This window comes from Equus caballus, chromosome 2, assembly GCF_041296265.1.
Source record: "Equus caballus isolate H_3958 breed thoroughbred chromosome 2, TB-T2T, whole genome shotgun sequence".
NCBI lineage: Eukaryota > Metazoa > Chordata > Mammalia > Perissodactyla > Equidae > Equus > Equus caballus.
This window is the reverse complement of record NC_091685.1, coordinates 29203638-29214377: the sequence shown is the minus strand read 5'-3', so window position 1 is coordinate 29214377 and position 10740 is coordinate 29203638. Positions and strand designations below refer to the sequence as shown.

The following is a 10740-nucleotide window of genomic DNA, read 5'->3' as shown; positions in this document are numbered from 1 at the left end:
CCCTACTCCACCCCTCATTTTGGCTTGTTGGAGCCAAAACCCTGGGTGTTTAGCCAAGTTCCCCAGAGAGCTGCAAGAAGGGACCTTTCGCAGGTCCAGCCTCACGTCTACATCTCTACCACTTCCGCTCCCCTCTCATTCTATGAGGACAAATAAGATCTCTTCCCACACCGCTGTCTATTGGGCGAAACTGCCCTGAGTCATAAAGCAAGTTTGTCATTGGAAGGAGTTTCAGTAATCCTCTGAGAGAGGAAGTCTGCTGCCTCTGGATTGCTGTGAAGAAGTGGCTTCCCCAAGCACTGCAGGGCACGGTTTGCCCCAGGGAGCTAGGGCTGTCTTCCTGGACTACTCTCTGAGCCCTGGACCTGGGGGGACTTCCGAGGGGTGTCATATCCAACCCAAGACAGAGAGCTGAGTCTCTAAAGCTGAGCTGGTTGCTGGAGTCTGCTCCCTCCAACCCCCCTGAGTTTTTGCTGGGAGTAGGAGCAGTTTTGAAGTGCCATCTGCATCAGGGAGTTGGAACTGAGCTGGGGCCACTCCGAGACCAGCTGCTGTGGATCTTTAGCAAGGGCCCAGGCTCCCCGGAGTCCTGACACCAACCTCTGCGGCCACCCTTTGCAGAGCTAGTAGCCTCTTAACCTTGCCTCCATCTGGCTCCTTGAGGGTGTGGCCCTGTCTTCAGCCACCACTCTTTCTTGTCTAAACCTGCCTATTTGAGTGGAGAGGAAGTGTGGGGAAAATCTCTTAAGCGGGGCTGTTCCTGTTTTGGTGTGCCTCCTGTCCCGTGGAGTTAGCCATGTGTGGGTGTCCCCCGAGGGTGTGGGGAGGGGTTCCGTGGAGCGAGGTTCGCTAGCTTGGGAACTTCAGGTTTGGAAACAGCATAAGCCTTCAAAGCCAAGCTGTGCTACGTGCTCTCGTGGCTCCGAGGTGGGTAGTGGAGTGCAGCAAACCCGGGCGAGGCTGAGGAGCAGGCTTTTGCCAAACCTTCGCCCCTGCCCTCCCGGCCTTTCCCGCCACGGGGTCTCTCGGCAGCCTCAAACTGTGAGCCCCAGATCGGGGGAGGGCCGAAGGGGGAGGTACTGCGAGGGACTGGGGTCCTGGGCCCGTCCGGCCCCTGAGCGGGAGGGGGGTCGGCGGCGCGCTGGGCGGGGTCGCTCAAGCCACGCCCCGGCCGCGCGCCTGCCCGCGCCGCCCATTGGTCCCGAGAGCAGTGACTCGCGGGCTGAGCAGGAAGGAAACCGCTCCCGAGCGCGGCGGCGTCGTCTCCAGGCCGTAGAGCTGCCGCTCCCGCCTCCCGTCCGCCTATCGGCCCGTCCGTCCACCCGCAGCATGAGCGGCCTGCGCGTCTACAGCACGTCGGTCACCGGCTCCCGCGAAGTGAGTGCGCGCCCGGGGCCCGCGCTGCCGGAGAGCGCGGGCAGCCGAGTCCCGGTGCTCCGGACCCGGTGCCCGGGACCCGCCCCCAGGGCGAGGGCGAGGGCGAGGGCGAGGGCGGGGGCGGGGCGAGGGGGGCGACGAGGTGGGCACGGCCTCTTGGGTGGGGTCCAAGGGTGGGCTTCACATCCCCATCCTGAACCCCTTCGCTGGGCATCCTGGGTCCTCAGCAGCATCAGCGCGCCCACGGGATGCCCACGCCCATCCTCCGTCACCCGGACATCCATTCTCTGCACCCCCACTACCAGCTGACCCTGACCACGGCCTTATGTTGCCCTGTCTCTCCTCCACCGTGTGTGTACTGAACCTGGGGCGGGGGTGGCCCCCTACCAGCCTCCACCCAGGCCTGCCCTGCTTTTCCTTCGCTGAGCTCCTGGCTCTCCCCATGCTGAACTTTATCCCACTTCCCTTCATTCTGACTCCTCTCCCCCATGGTTGGTGGTCCCACTCTCATCCTGCACCACCGAAAGCCTGACTCATCCTCCCAACTCCTAGTGGCCAGAACCTCCCCCAGGGTGTGGAGGGAGACAAGGGACAAAAGCTCCTGGCCACAGCCCTTTTCTCTCTGCCTAGGGTTCCCCCCATAAGTCCTCCAGCATGCTTGCTAACCCCTGCCTGCCCTCTGCCCCCAGATCAAGTCCCAGCAGAGCGAGGTGACACGCATCCTGGATGGGAAGCGCATCCAGTACCAGCTAGTGGACATCTCTCAGGACAACGCCCTGCGGGATGAGATGCGAGCCTTGGCAGGCAACCCTAAGGCCACCCCACCCCAGATTGTCAACGGGGACCAGTACTGTGGGGTATGGGCCCAGGGGTTGGGGGTGGGGGAGTGTTGTAGGAGGACCCCAGCCAGAGTCACACCTGAGACAAAGCACCAGCACTCAGGTGACCACCTCTTGCCTCCCTCCCCCAGGACTATGAGCTCTTCGTGGAGGCTGTGGAGCAAAACACGCTGCAGGAGTTCCTGAAACTGGCCTAAGCCAAGCTGGCCCCCTCGACTCCATCACCACATTCCCCCCAGGCATCGCCCGCCCAGCCACGAAAGACCCTGTGACCAATTCCCTGTTATTCCTAACCTTCTGGCCTTGGAGCCCCTCCCCTAACCCAAGCCCCTTCTCCTCCCCTGTTGCCCCCTCTCCCCATTCAAAGGCCACATTCCTTACCCACTAGTCTCAGAAATTGTCTTAAGCAACAGCCCAAGTGCTGGCTGTCCTCAGCCAGGCCCTGGGGCTGCCACCCTGCCTGACACTGGCTGATGGGCACCTATGTTGGTTCCATTAGCCAGGGCTCTGCCAAAGGCCCCGCAATCCCCAACCTGGGACCACCCTAGAGACAATTAAATGTCCCATTCCATTAGCACCGTGTCTGTTTGGTGTGGTCTGGGCATCTTGAGTCCCTGCTTTGAGCAAGGCTGATAGTTGTGACTGTGCTGTGGCCGTGCTCCTGTGGGCAGGTGGGTCAAGCTGTTCTGTGTGGCGCACGTGTGTGTGATAGTGCATGTGTATGGATATATGGCCGGCACATGCATACCTGTGTGGACCAGTGGTTTCTGGTGACAGTGTGGGTGAGTCCCTCTCCAGTTCACATGCATGTGATGGTGTCCATGCCACGCCTATGCCTTGGTGTGTACTGCACATTTGCATGCCTGTAGTAATGTGGCTGTCTGCCTATGTTCCAGCAGATTGGTTAAGTGTGGGTGTGTCATGGGAGTGGGTACACAGCTGTAGTTCTTCCAGTTTGGGGACAGTGGGGACAGTGGCTTTGTGCATAGCATTGAGGAAGTGTCCCCACGTGCTTGTGGTTCTGTGCATATCTGCACACAGGGATCTGCTGGCTGCACAGTTGCACTCATGAGTCTCTGCTACCCCAGCTGAGGCTGAGGTGGGGGCCCACCTTCCCTCCACTGGATTCACTTCCCTCCACTGGATCACCTTCCCTCCACTGGATCGGCTTAGCCCTTCTGGGGAAAAGGAGGAATCTAGAGGACAAAGACCGAGAGTCAGGCCAGCCAGCTGGGGATCAAGTTACGGAGGGGTGGGTCGGCACTGCCCACTCCCCCGGCCCAGCTGGGCTGCCCTGCCAAGAGAGACTCAGGGAGCAGCCGGTGTCTGTGTCCATGTTGGGGCAGGCGCTTTATTTGGAGCAGGGGCCGGGGGCAGGCGGTGGGGCCCGGGGCACCCGCAGCAGCAGTGCTGCGTTGGGTACCAGGCCTGCAGCCTGCAGTGTGAGCGTGTCGTCGTGGTAGACTGTAGGTGGGAACGTACTGAAGATCTCGAAGGTGGTGGCGTCCACGGCCCTGGGGACCCAGAAGAATGGATCAGGCTGGGTCACGGGGCCAGAGACCCCTGCAGCCACCAGCCCGCCCCATGCCCACCTGGCCTGTGCAAGCAGGGTGCGCACATCGCCGACAGTGTCCTCGGGCCGCATCATTAGGAGGAAAGCCTGCTCGCCATTCTCAGACTTGATGCGCAGCATGGAGAGCGGAGGCGCTGGTGAGTCGGGTGACTCTTGGCTCCTGCCGGCCCAGAGGCTGTCAGTGCCCACCCTCCCCCAAAGCCCAACCCCCAAGGTCCTCGCCTCTCCATTCTGCCCTCACCTCTCACGCTCAGCAGCCAAGGCAGGTGTCTCCACTACGATCTCCTGGATCCGGGCAGGCAAGGGGCAGCAATTCTGGAAGCCGTTGATGGAGAGTGGACAGAGCTCTGGGTCCTGCCTGAGTCACACCCTTCCCCTCAACCCTTAGAGGGGACTTATCCCTGGTCCGGGATGGATGAAACCAATGAGCCAAACGGGGAGGGGATGTTCTGTGTAAACTGGGGTCCAAGGAGAGGAAATGGAAGGGAAGCTTTGGGAGGTGGCCGCACTATTCCCCCCCAGAAGCCTTGAGGTTCCTCAGTCTAGTGGGGGAGACAGAACCCCACACAGACATGACCAGGCTGGACGCCTAACCCAGTATGAGTCTGGGAAGGGTTCCCTGGGGAAATGACACCTGAGCTATGACTAAAAAGTGAGGAGTCCTTAGAAATGGAATTGGGGGGATAGTCCAGAGAGCATGGGCAAAGATCCCCAGGTCAGTGAGGGCTTCCAAGAGGAGGTGATACATTTGGGGAAATGTCAGCAGTTCCAGTGGCTGAAGCTAGGAATCAGGTTGGAGTGGGGGAAAAAAAGGTCAGAGGTGGGAAGAGGACCAGCAACAGATGGCCTTGGGTGCTGAGATAAGAGCTTGGCCTCACCCAAGATCCACTGGAGGGTTTCAACAGGGAAGGGCCAAGATGCAATTTACATTTTCAAAAGAGCACAGAGGCTGCTGGAGGAGGATGGCTGGTGGGGCAGGAGGCCAGTGAGGGGCCCCTGCGTTTGTCTGGGAGAGACGCTCTGGAGCCTAGGCTAAGGCGGTAGGCAGTGGGAATGGAGAGAAGGGATAGAGTCAGGAAAAGTTCTGGGGATCAACAGGTCAGACAGCATTTGGCACTATGGGGTGAAATGTGCAGTCCTGGGAAACTGAGGTCTGGTACCTTTCAGAGGGAGTAGCAGCAGGATGGGGAGTGAGGAGAGAGGTTGAAGAGTTCTGGGAGGGCCAGAAAGGGGTATCCAGGACTGAACTGGATATTTGGGTCTGGACCTTGAGGGGTGGCCTGGGACTTGGGCTAACCCCCAGCCTAGACTCTGACTTTCCCCTTCTTCCAGCCACACCCCTGCCAACCCAGCTGCTCTCTGGGTCCCAGCCCAGAGCCCTCACCAGCTCCAGTTTCTGGGAAGCAGTGGAACAGCTCTGAGGGACTCATCTCTCCGTCTAGGCTCTCCTCAGGGGCCCCCAAGCCTGAGCCTCCAGATGAACCACTGCACTGGTAGGCTGGGCCAGGGTTGATGGTAAAGCCTCCTAAGAAGGCTGGGATAGCTAGGGCTGGCCTCACCTGCAGGGTGTCCCGGATGGGGCCCCGGATATCAATCACCTCGCCTTGCCGGATCACAAACTTGGGGAGTTTCTTCAGAAACTTCTCGGCAGTCATCTTGGAGCCTATAGGGAGGGCATTGGAAGCCTTGGCCTGGGGAAGGACTGTTAGTGATGGTGGAGGAGGCCACCTGGAGCTTGTCTTGCACAGCACCCCCACCACCTAGCTCAGCCTCAAGGCTGAGCTCACCTGGGTGCTCCATCCTGTCCAAGGGCTTGCGAATCCTCTGCCGGCCCACCACGCGGCCCTCACCTGGGAACGGGTCCAGCCCATTCTCTGGGTAGACCTGATTGCGCAGGTCACTCACCTGGCAAGAAGGAAGGGAGACAGCGGCGGGCCCAGCTCTTCAGCCCTGGGCTGCACCCCACCTCCCTTTCCCAAACAGAGGCCCCAGGAATAGGCCCAAGGGACGGTCTGGTGCAATCTCCATTTTACAGGTGAGGAAACTGAGGCCCTGGGAGAGAGCAGAGGAGCTACGGTTCATGCTGCTATTGCCCACCTGGGCCCTGCTCTTCCTGCAGGCACCCCTCATCATGCCAGCTGAAGCCACACTATTAACATCCTCCTCAGGAGCCCCTCTCAGGAGCCGACTGGGAGGGGAGGGATGGGGGTGTTAGGAGAGGGCAAAGCTTGTCTTGGCATGGACTGCCTCACACACCTCCAGTCATGACTCATGCTATTTTCCAAGACGTGGTGGCACACGCTCCCTCACATGCCCTCAGTGGGGAACTAATGCCACCCTCGGGGACACTGCCTCATGAATGCCCATCACAGCATCCTCATCTCACCTCCCACCCCCCACAGCAGGGGACCGGCTCCATCTCATGTCCCTTAGTCCCAACATTTTCCCCCCATAGCACTGCCCTCCACTTCAACCAGATGGCTTCAGGAGCCTCTGGAGGAAGCCGGGCCACTTTTGCATAGACTCCTCAGGGACCCCAGGCTGTCAAGGTTTCCTGAATGCTGGGAAGGAGGGGCAGTGGTCACACACAGCTGAAGGCTGTGCCTTGAGAGTACCAGCAGGGGGCGCTGCCTGCTGCTCAGCCACAGGCCGTCTCCCCTGCTGATGTGGCAACTGTGGCCATGCAGTCTCCCCACTCCCTTCCCGGCCTGGCTTCAGGCTCACCCTCCTCCCACAAGTCATCAGACTGGGGTCCCCTGAAATGAGACAGTGGCTTCCCGCCTCAGACTGAATGAAGCCTGAGGAAGCTGTTTATGCCCACCCCCCTCCAAAATCCCCACACAGAGTAGGTGGTTTGAGGAGCAGCCCGTCACCTGAAAAGGGACCCCATCAGGGTACAGCCGCTGGAGCTCTGAGGGGAAGAAGCCATCCAATATATCTCGGAGGCAGCGCTGCAGGGGGAGAGGGAGGGTGAGGCCTGGCTGGACCTGTGCAGTGCCCCCCACCTTGCTTCCTGTCTGGATGGCACGCCCTGGGCCCTGGCACACCCTGGAAATATTCAGAGCCCCAGGACTTGGGTGGGGGCGCTTCTGCAAGTTGCACATGAGCCTGGGTGCCCGTGGAGTAAGCTGGGCTGAGAGTGACCTGGGACCCACCATCTCCAACTAATGGTGAGAAGGGGTGGGGCAGCAGAGTGGCCTGAGTTTGTACAGGCCTGTCTCCCCTGTCCCCTACTCCTACCTGTGTGGAGGGATCATAGAAGGGCCGGAAGGGCCCATCGAACATCATGATGCCATTCCGGTAGAGTTTCAGTGGGATGGGCTCAAGGACATGGAACTGCACTCCACCGGGCACTGGTGTCACCTGCATGTCACTGTCTACCAGCTCACTGAGATCCTTCAGGCTGGCCAGCAGCCTATCAAAGTCCACCTCGGGGGGCACCAATGAGTCCCCTGGCAAAGAGGATAGATACCCATGAGCCTCTCTTCATGGCTGCCGTGTGCCCTAGCAGCCCTGGCTTCCACAGCAATCTTTTGTCGAGCGCTCACTTTGTGCTGGGTGTTTAATATGTATTATCCCATTCTCGCTTCATACCAACGCTATGCTGCAGGGGCTACAATCATCCCCATTTTTCAGATGAGGAAGCTGAGGGTTAGAGAAGGTCAGTGGCTTGTCTAGGGATGCACAATAAATGGCAAGAGCAGGATCTAATCTCAGGGCTGTCTGTGTCAGGCACTGGCTTAGAAGCTGAAAAGCACTGTACAGAGCTCCCAGCTCGGGATCAAAGTTGTCTGGGTTCAAATCCCAGCTCCTCCACCTCTACTTGTGTGACCTTGGTCAAGCCATTTAATGCTCTTCATCACAGCATCCTCTTCTAGAAGGGGATGATAATAGTGTCTGCCTCCCAGGATGGTTGTTAGGGTCCAGGAGGATGACAAAGTAAGGGCCACCTGGGAACACGCACTCTGTCCATGTTAGTTATTGTTACCAACTCTACCTTGCACAAATGGACCTCAGGCCAACCCAGAGGCTATAAGGCAGGGGTTATTTATCTTCATTTTACACATGAGGAAACAGGCCCACAGAGATGATAAATGACTTGCCCCAGGCCACTTGGAAAGTTAGAAGAGGGGCTGACTACAGTCTGTTTTCCATCCATCTGCACCCTCAGGAGAGGGAGGCTGGGGTAGGGACAGATGGCTATTAGGGAAGATGTCGGGACAGCTGCTGGACAGAACAGATATGGGGCAGACCTTGGGCTGTGCAACTACTTCTGGGTCACAGACCCCTTTGAGAAGCTGACAGAAGCTTTGGCCTCCTCTTCCGAAAAATGTGTTGCACATAGAGCTGTGCATAAGCTTCAGAGGGTGCAGATGAGGTGGGGGCAGCCGTGGCAGATGCCAGAGCAGAAAGGGCAGAGGGCAGGTGGGATGCTGGTGGGGGACAGGCTAGGGGTCTGTTCTCAGTCCTTGGAGGGACCTGGCCCCCAAGTAAGTCATCTACTAGGGTGTAACCCCACGAAACACCAGTGACTTTCTGGGTCTTCTCGGGAGCTGTTTTTCTCCAGGACAGCCAGGCTGCTGCAGGATGTGGGTCAGGACTCTGGGGACCCAAGTCCTTTCCCAACAGTGGTGCAGTGGTTGCTCTAAGTACAGATGTGGGCGGCCCTGTTTCCTGTTGTCTTCGCAGCTGCTGAAGCGATAGGCTCCAGCTGGCTTTCCCCTCGCCCCACATGTCACACTGTTGTAGGGGCTGCACCTGCCCCCTCTCCTCCTGGGGTCCCCTGGAGTCCCTGAGATTCAAAAACTCACAGAACATCGTGGGCATCCCTGGTATGACAAGACACTGTTTTTCTTTAACAACTAACTACTTTCAGAAAACATTGGTAAACCTAAAAACAACAGAAAAGCTCTCATCTCATTCAACACCTGCCCCATCCCTACATTCTTACAGATGGAGCAAGTGAGGCCTAGGAAGGTCAGATGACTTGGCCCAAGTCAACACCACCTAGCAGAACCAGGAGGACCACTCAGATACACTGACTGCTAATCCAGCTGCCTCCTGGGGCAGGGCTTTTGCAGGGGCTGATGGGCATGGGGTGGTCCACAGGGGAAGGGGCAGGTGGAAGCCCAGGGGAGAATGCCCAAAGACTGAAAGGGAAAAGAGAAGTTTGCAGAGAAAATCAGCCTGTAAGGCTCCCGGCCACTCGGGCTAGGGCTTGGAGAAGTGAAAGCAGGGCCGGCAGGGCAGGTATCAGGTGCAGCAGGTGGAAGCAAGATAAGGGGCCCAGGAGAAGGAAGGGTGGCACTGGGCAAACAAGGGCTGAGAGAACAAGGCAGGAAGAGCCTGGCATCGCCACCACACAGAAAGGAGTGCTCAACAGAAGCCTGGCCCAGTGCAGCCAGGTCACATGGGGTGAGGAAGGTCAGAGATCAAATGAGGTGTTCCTCTCTCGAGTCCCAGCTTTCCTTTCCATGGAGTGGGTAGATAATAGGAAACTCCACCCCGCCCACAAGGTCCAGCAGAGAACTGACAGTAGTGACACGCGGGATTACTGCTCCCATTTTACAGAAGAGGAAATTGGGCCTTGAAAGGTGACATGCCCCAGGTCATGCAGCTTGCAGAGCCCAGGTGACTCCAACCGTGGTTCTCAGTGACCACACAGGCTGCCTCTCAGTGCTGGCTCTTCAGACACTGCTCACTGGGGTCCCTTTCCAAGGAGGGGTGCAGTGCAGGGAGATCATCTCTGAGGCCTCATCCGACCTCGAGAGCCCTGGATTTCATTAAAAAGGGGAGAAGGGAGGCATGGAACTCCTTGGCCCAACTTCCGAGACCCTCAGAGCCTAGGGTCCCCAGCCTCCCCTCAATATGCTCCCTCTCTCATGCTCTGCAGCCATACTGCCAGGGCTTCTGCTTTCAAGCTGTGTGACTCTGGGCAAGTGGACCAACATTTCTGGACCTCGGCTTCGTCTTCTATAAAATGAGGACAATAACAGTTCCCACTTCACAGGATTGCTGTGAAGCTCAGAGGAACTGCCTGGCAGGTGGTGGCTATTGTCATTAACACCTGACACTCTTGCTCATCCCTGGGGTCTCTTCCTCTGAGAGGCCTTGCCAGGAGCCCTTCCCTCTGAGGCTGGGTCCCTGTTCCACTTGGGTTCCTGGAGCCTTTGGGCTCACTCCCTCTGCCCCATCACAGGCTGTTGTTATTTTCTGTTTGCTTGTCTTTCCAACCACACTGGTACTCCTTGAACGCAGCCTGGAGCATCCAGCACGTACTGGATCCATCTCTCCATCCCGCCATCCAGCAAATACGTCTGGAGCACCCATGCTCCACAAGGCCCTGAGAACCAAGGCTGTGCTCATGCCGAGAGTCCTGCTGTCCGCAGGCTCATACTTGAGTGAAGGAGCCAGGGTGACAAATGGTGACAATGGCATGTGGTAAGTGCCACTGTGGGGGCCGCAGAGCCCAGAAGAGGGCCAGACTCTGCCACTATCAGCAGATGAGTGGTGGGCCCACCCTGGGCTGGGAGGACCACCTGTGGCTGTGAAATACCGAGGCAGTGGCCGAGGGGCCTCAGCACTTCCCTTCACCTCAGGCAAAGGCTGCGGGACAGGAAATGGACCCACTATTTCCACTGACCTGCAAGCCAGGCCCTGCTCGGGGGCTTTACCTACATTCACTCTGCTCCTCAGAGGGGCCGCGGGGAGAAAACAGGCCCTGAGTCTGGTCACTGCCAGGGCCACAACCAACTCTCTGGCCCCTGCTGTTGAGCATCGCGCCACCCGTCCCCACCTCCTCCTGTGCAGAGGATTGTCCCAAGGTGCCTTGTCAGGCCTGGGCACCGCCCGCCAATGACGTGCATGCGCATGTGCCCTGGCCTATGGGTCAAGCACTGTGCTGGGCACTCAGGGCATAACAGGGGCTCACGGTCACCGTTCATCTACCAC

General features: G+C 58.6%; 2 protein-coding genes across 19 annotated transcripts in view; one reads left to right on the top strand and one right to left on the bottom strand.

Moving 5' to 3' along the window:
• Nucleotides 1-275: 275 nt before the first annotated feature.
• On the top strand, nucleotides 276-2790 carry SH3BGRL3 (SH3 domain binding glutamate rich protein like 3). Of its 2 annotated transcripts, XM_070246238.1 has the most exons (4): nucleotides 276-927; nucleotides 1212-1377; nucleotides 2067-2234; nucleotides 2348-2790. In XM_070246238.1, exons 2-4 carry the CDS (start codon nucleotides 1330-1332, stop codon nucleotides 2411-2413), a joined length of 282 nt encoding a protein of 93 aa, XP_070102339.1. In that variant the 5' UTR covers nucleotides 276-927; nucleotides 1212-1329; the 3' UTR covers nucleotides 2414-2790. The 2 variants fall into 2 exon arrangements, with proteins under 2 accessions (XP_070102339.1, NP_001229384.1); NM_001242455.1 differs by lacking the exon at nucleotides 276-927 and having other exon boundaries at nucleotides 1225-1377; nucleotides 2348-2787.
• A 751-nt stretch (nucleotides 2791-3541) lies between these two features.
• Nucleotides 3542-10740, bottom strand: part of UBXN11 (UBX domain protein 11) — a 22952-nt gene continuing 15753 nt past the window's right edge. For 16 of the 17 annotated variants that reach the window (XM_023635424.2, XM_070250561.1, XM_023635425.2 and 13 more), the window contains 7 exons: nucleotides 7030-7241; nucleotides 6663-6740; nucleotides 5577-5694; nucleotides 5349-5452; nucleotides 4031-4104; nucleotides 3809-3949; nucleotides 3542-3730 (listed from right to left, as the gene is read on the bottom strand). In XM_023635424.2, the coding sequence (XP_023491192.1) occupies nucleotides 3568-3730; nucleotides 3809-3949; nucleotides 4031-4104; nucleotides 5349-5452; nucleotides 5577-5694; nucleotides 6663-6740; nucleotides 7030-7241 (890 nt within the window). In that variant the 3' untranslated portion in view covers nucleotides 3542-3567. The remainder of the gene's footprint in view (nucleotides 3731-3808; nucleotides 3950-4030; nucleotides 4105-5348; nucleotides 5453-5576; nucleotides 5695-6662; nucleotides 6741-7029; nucleotides 7242-10740) is intronic. The other variant, XM_070250641.1, reaches the window with a different exon arrangement.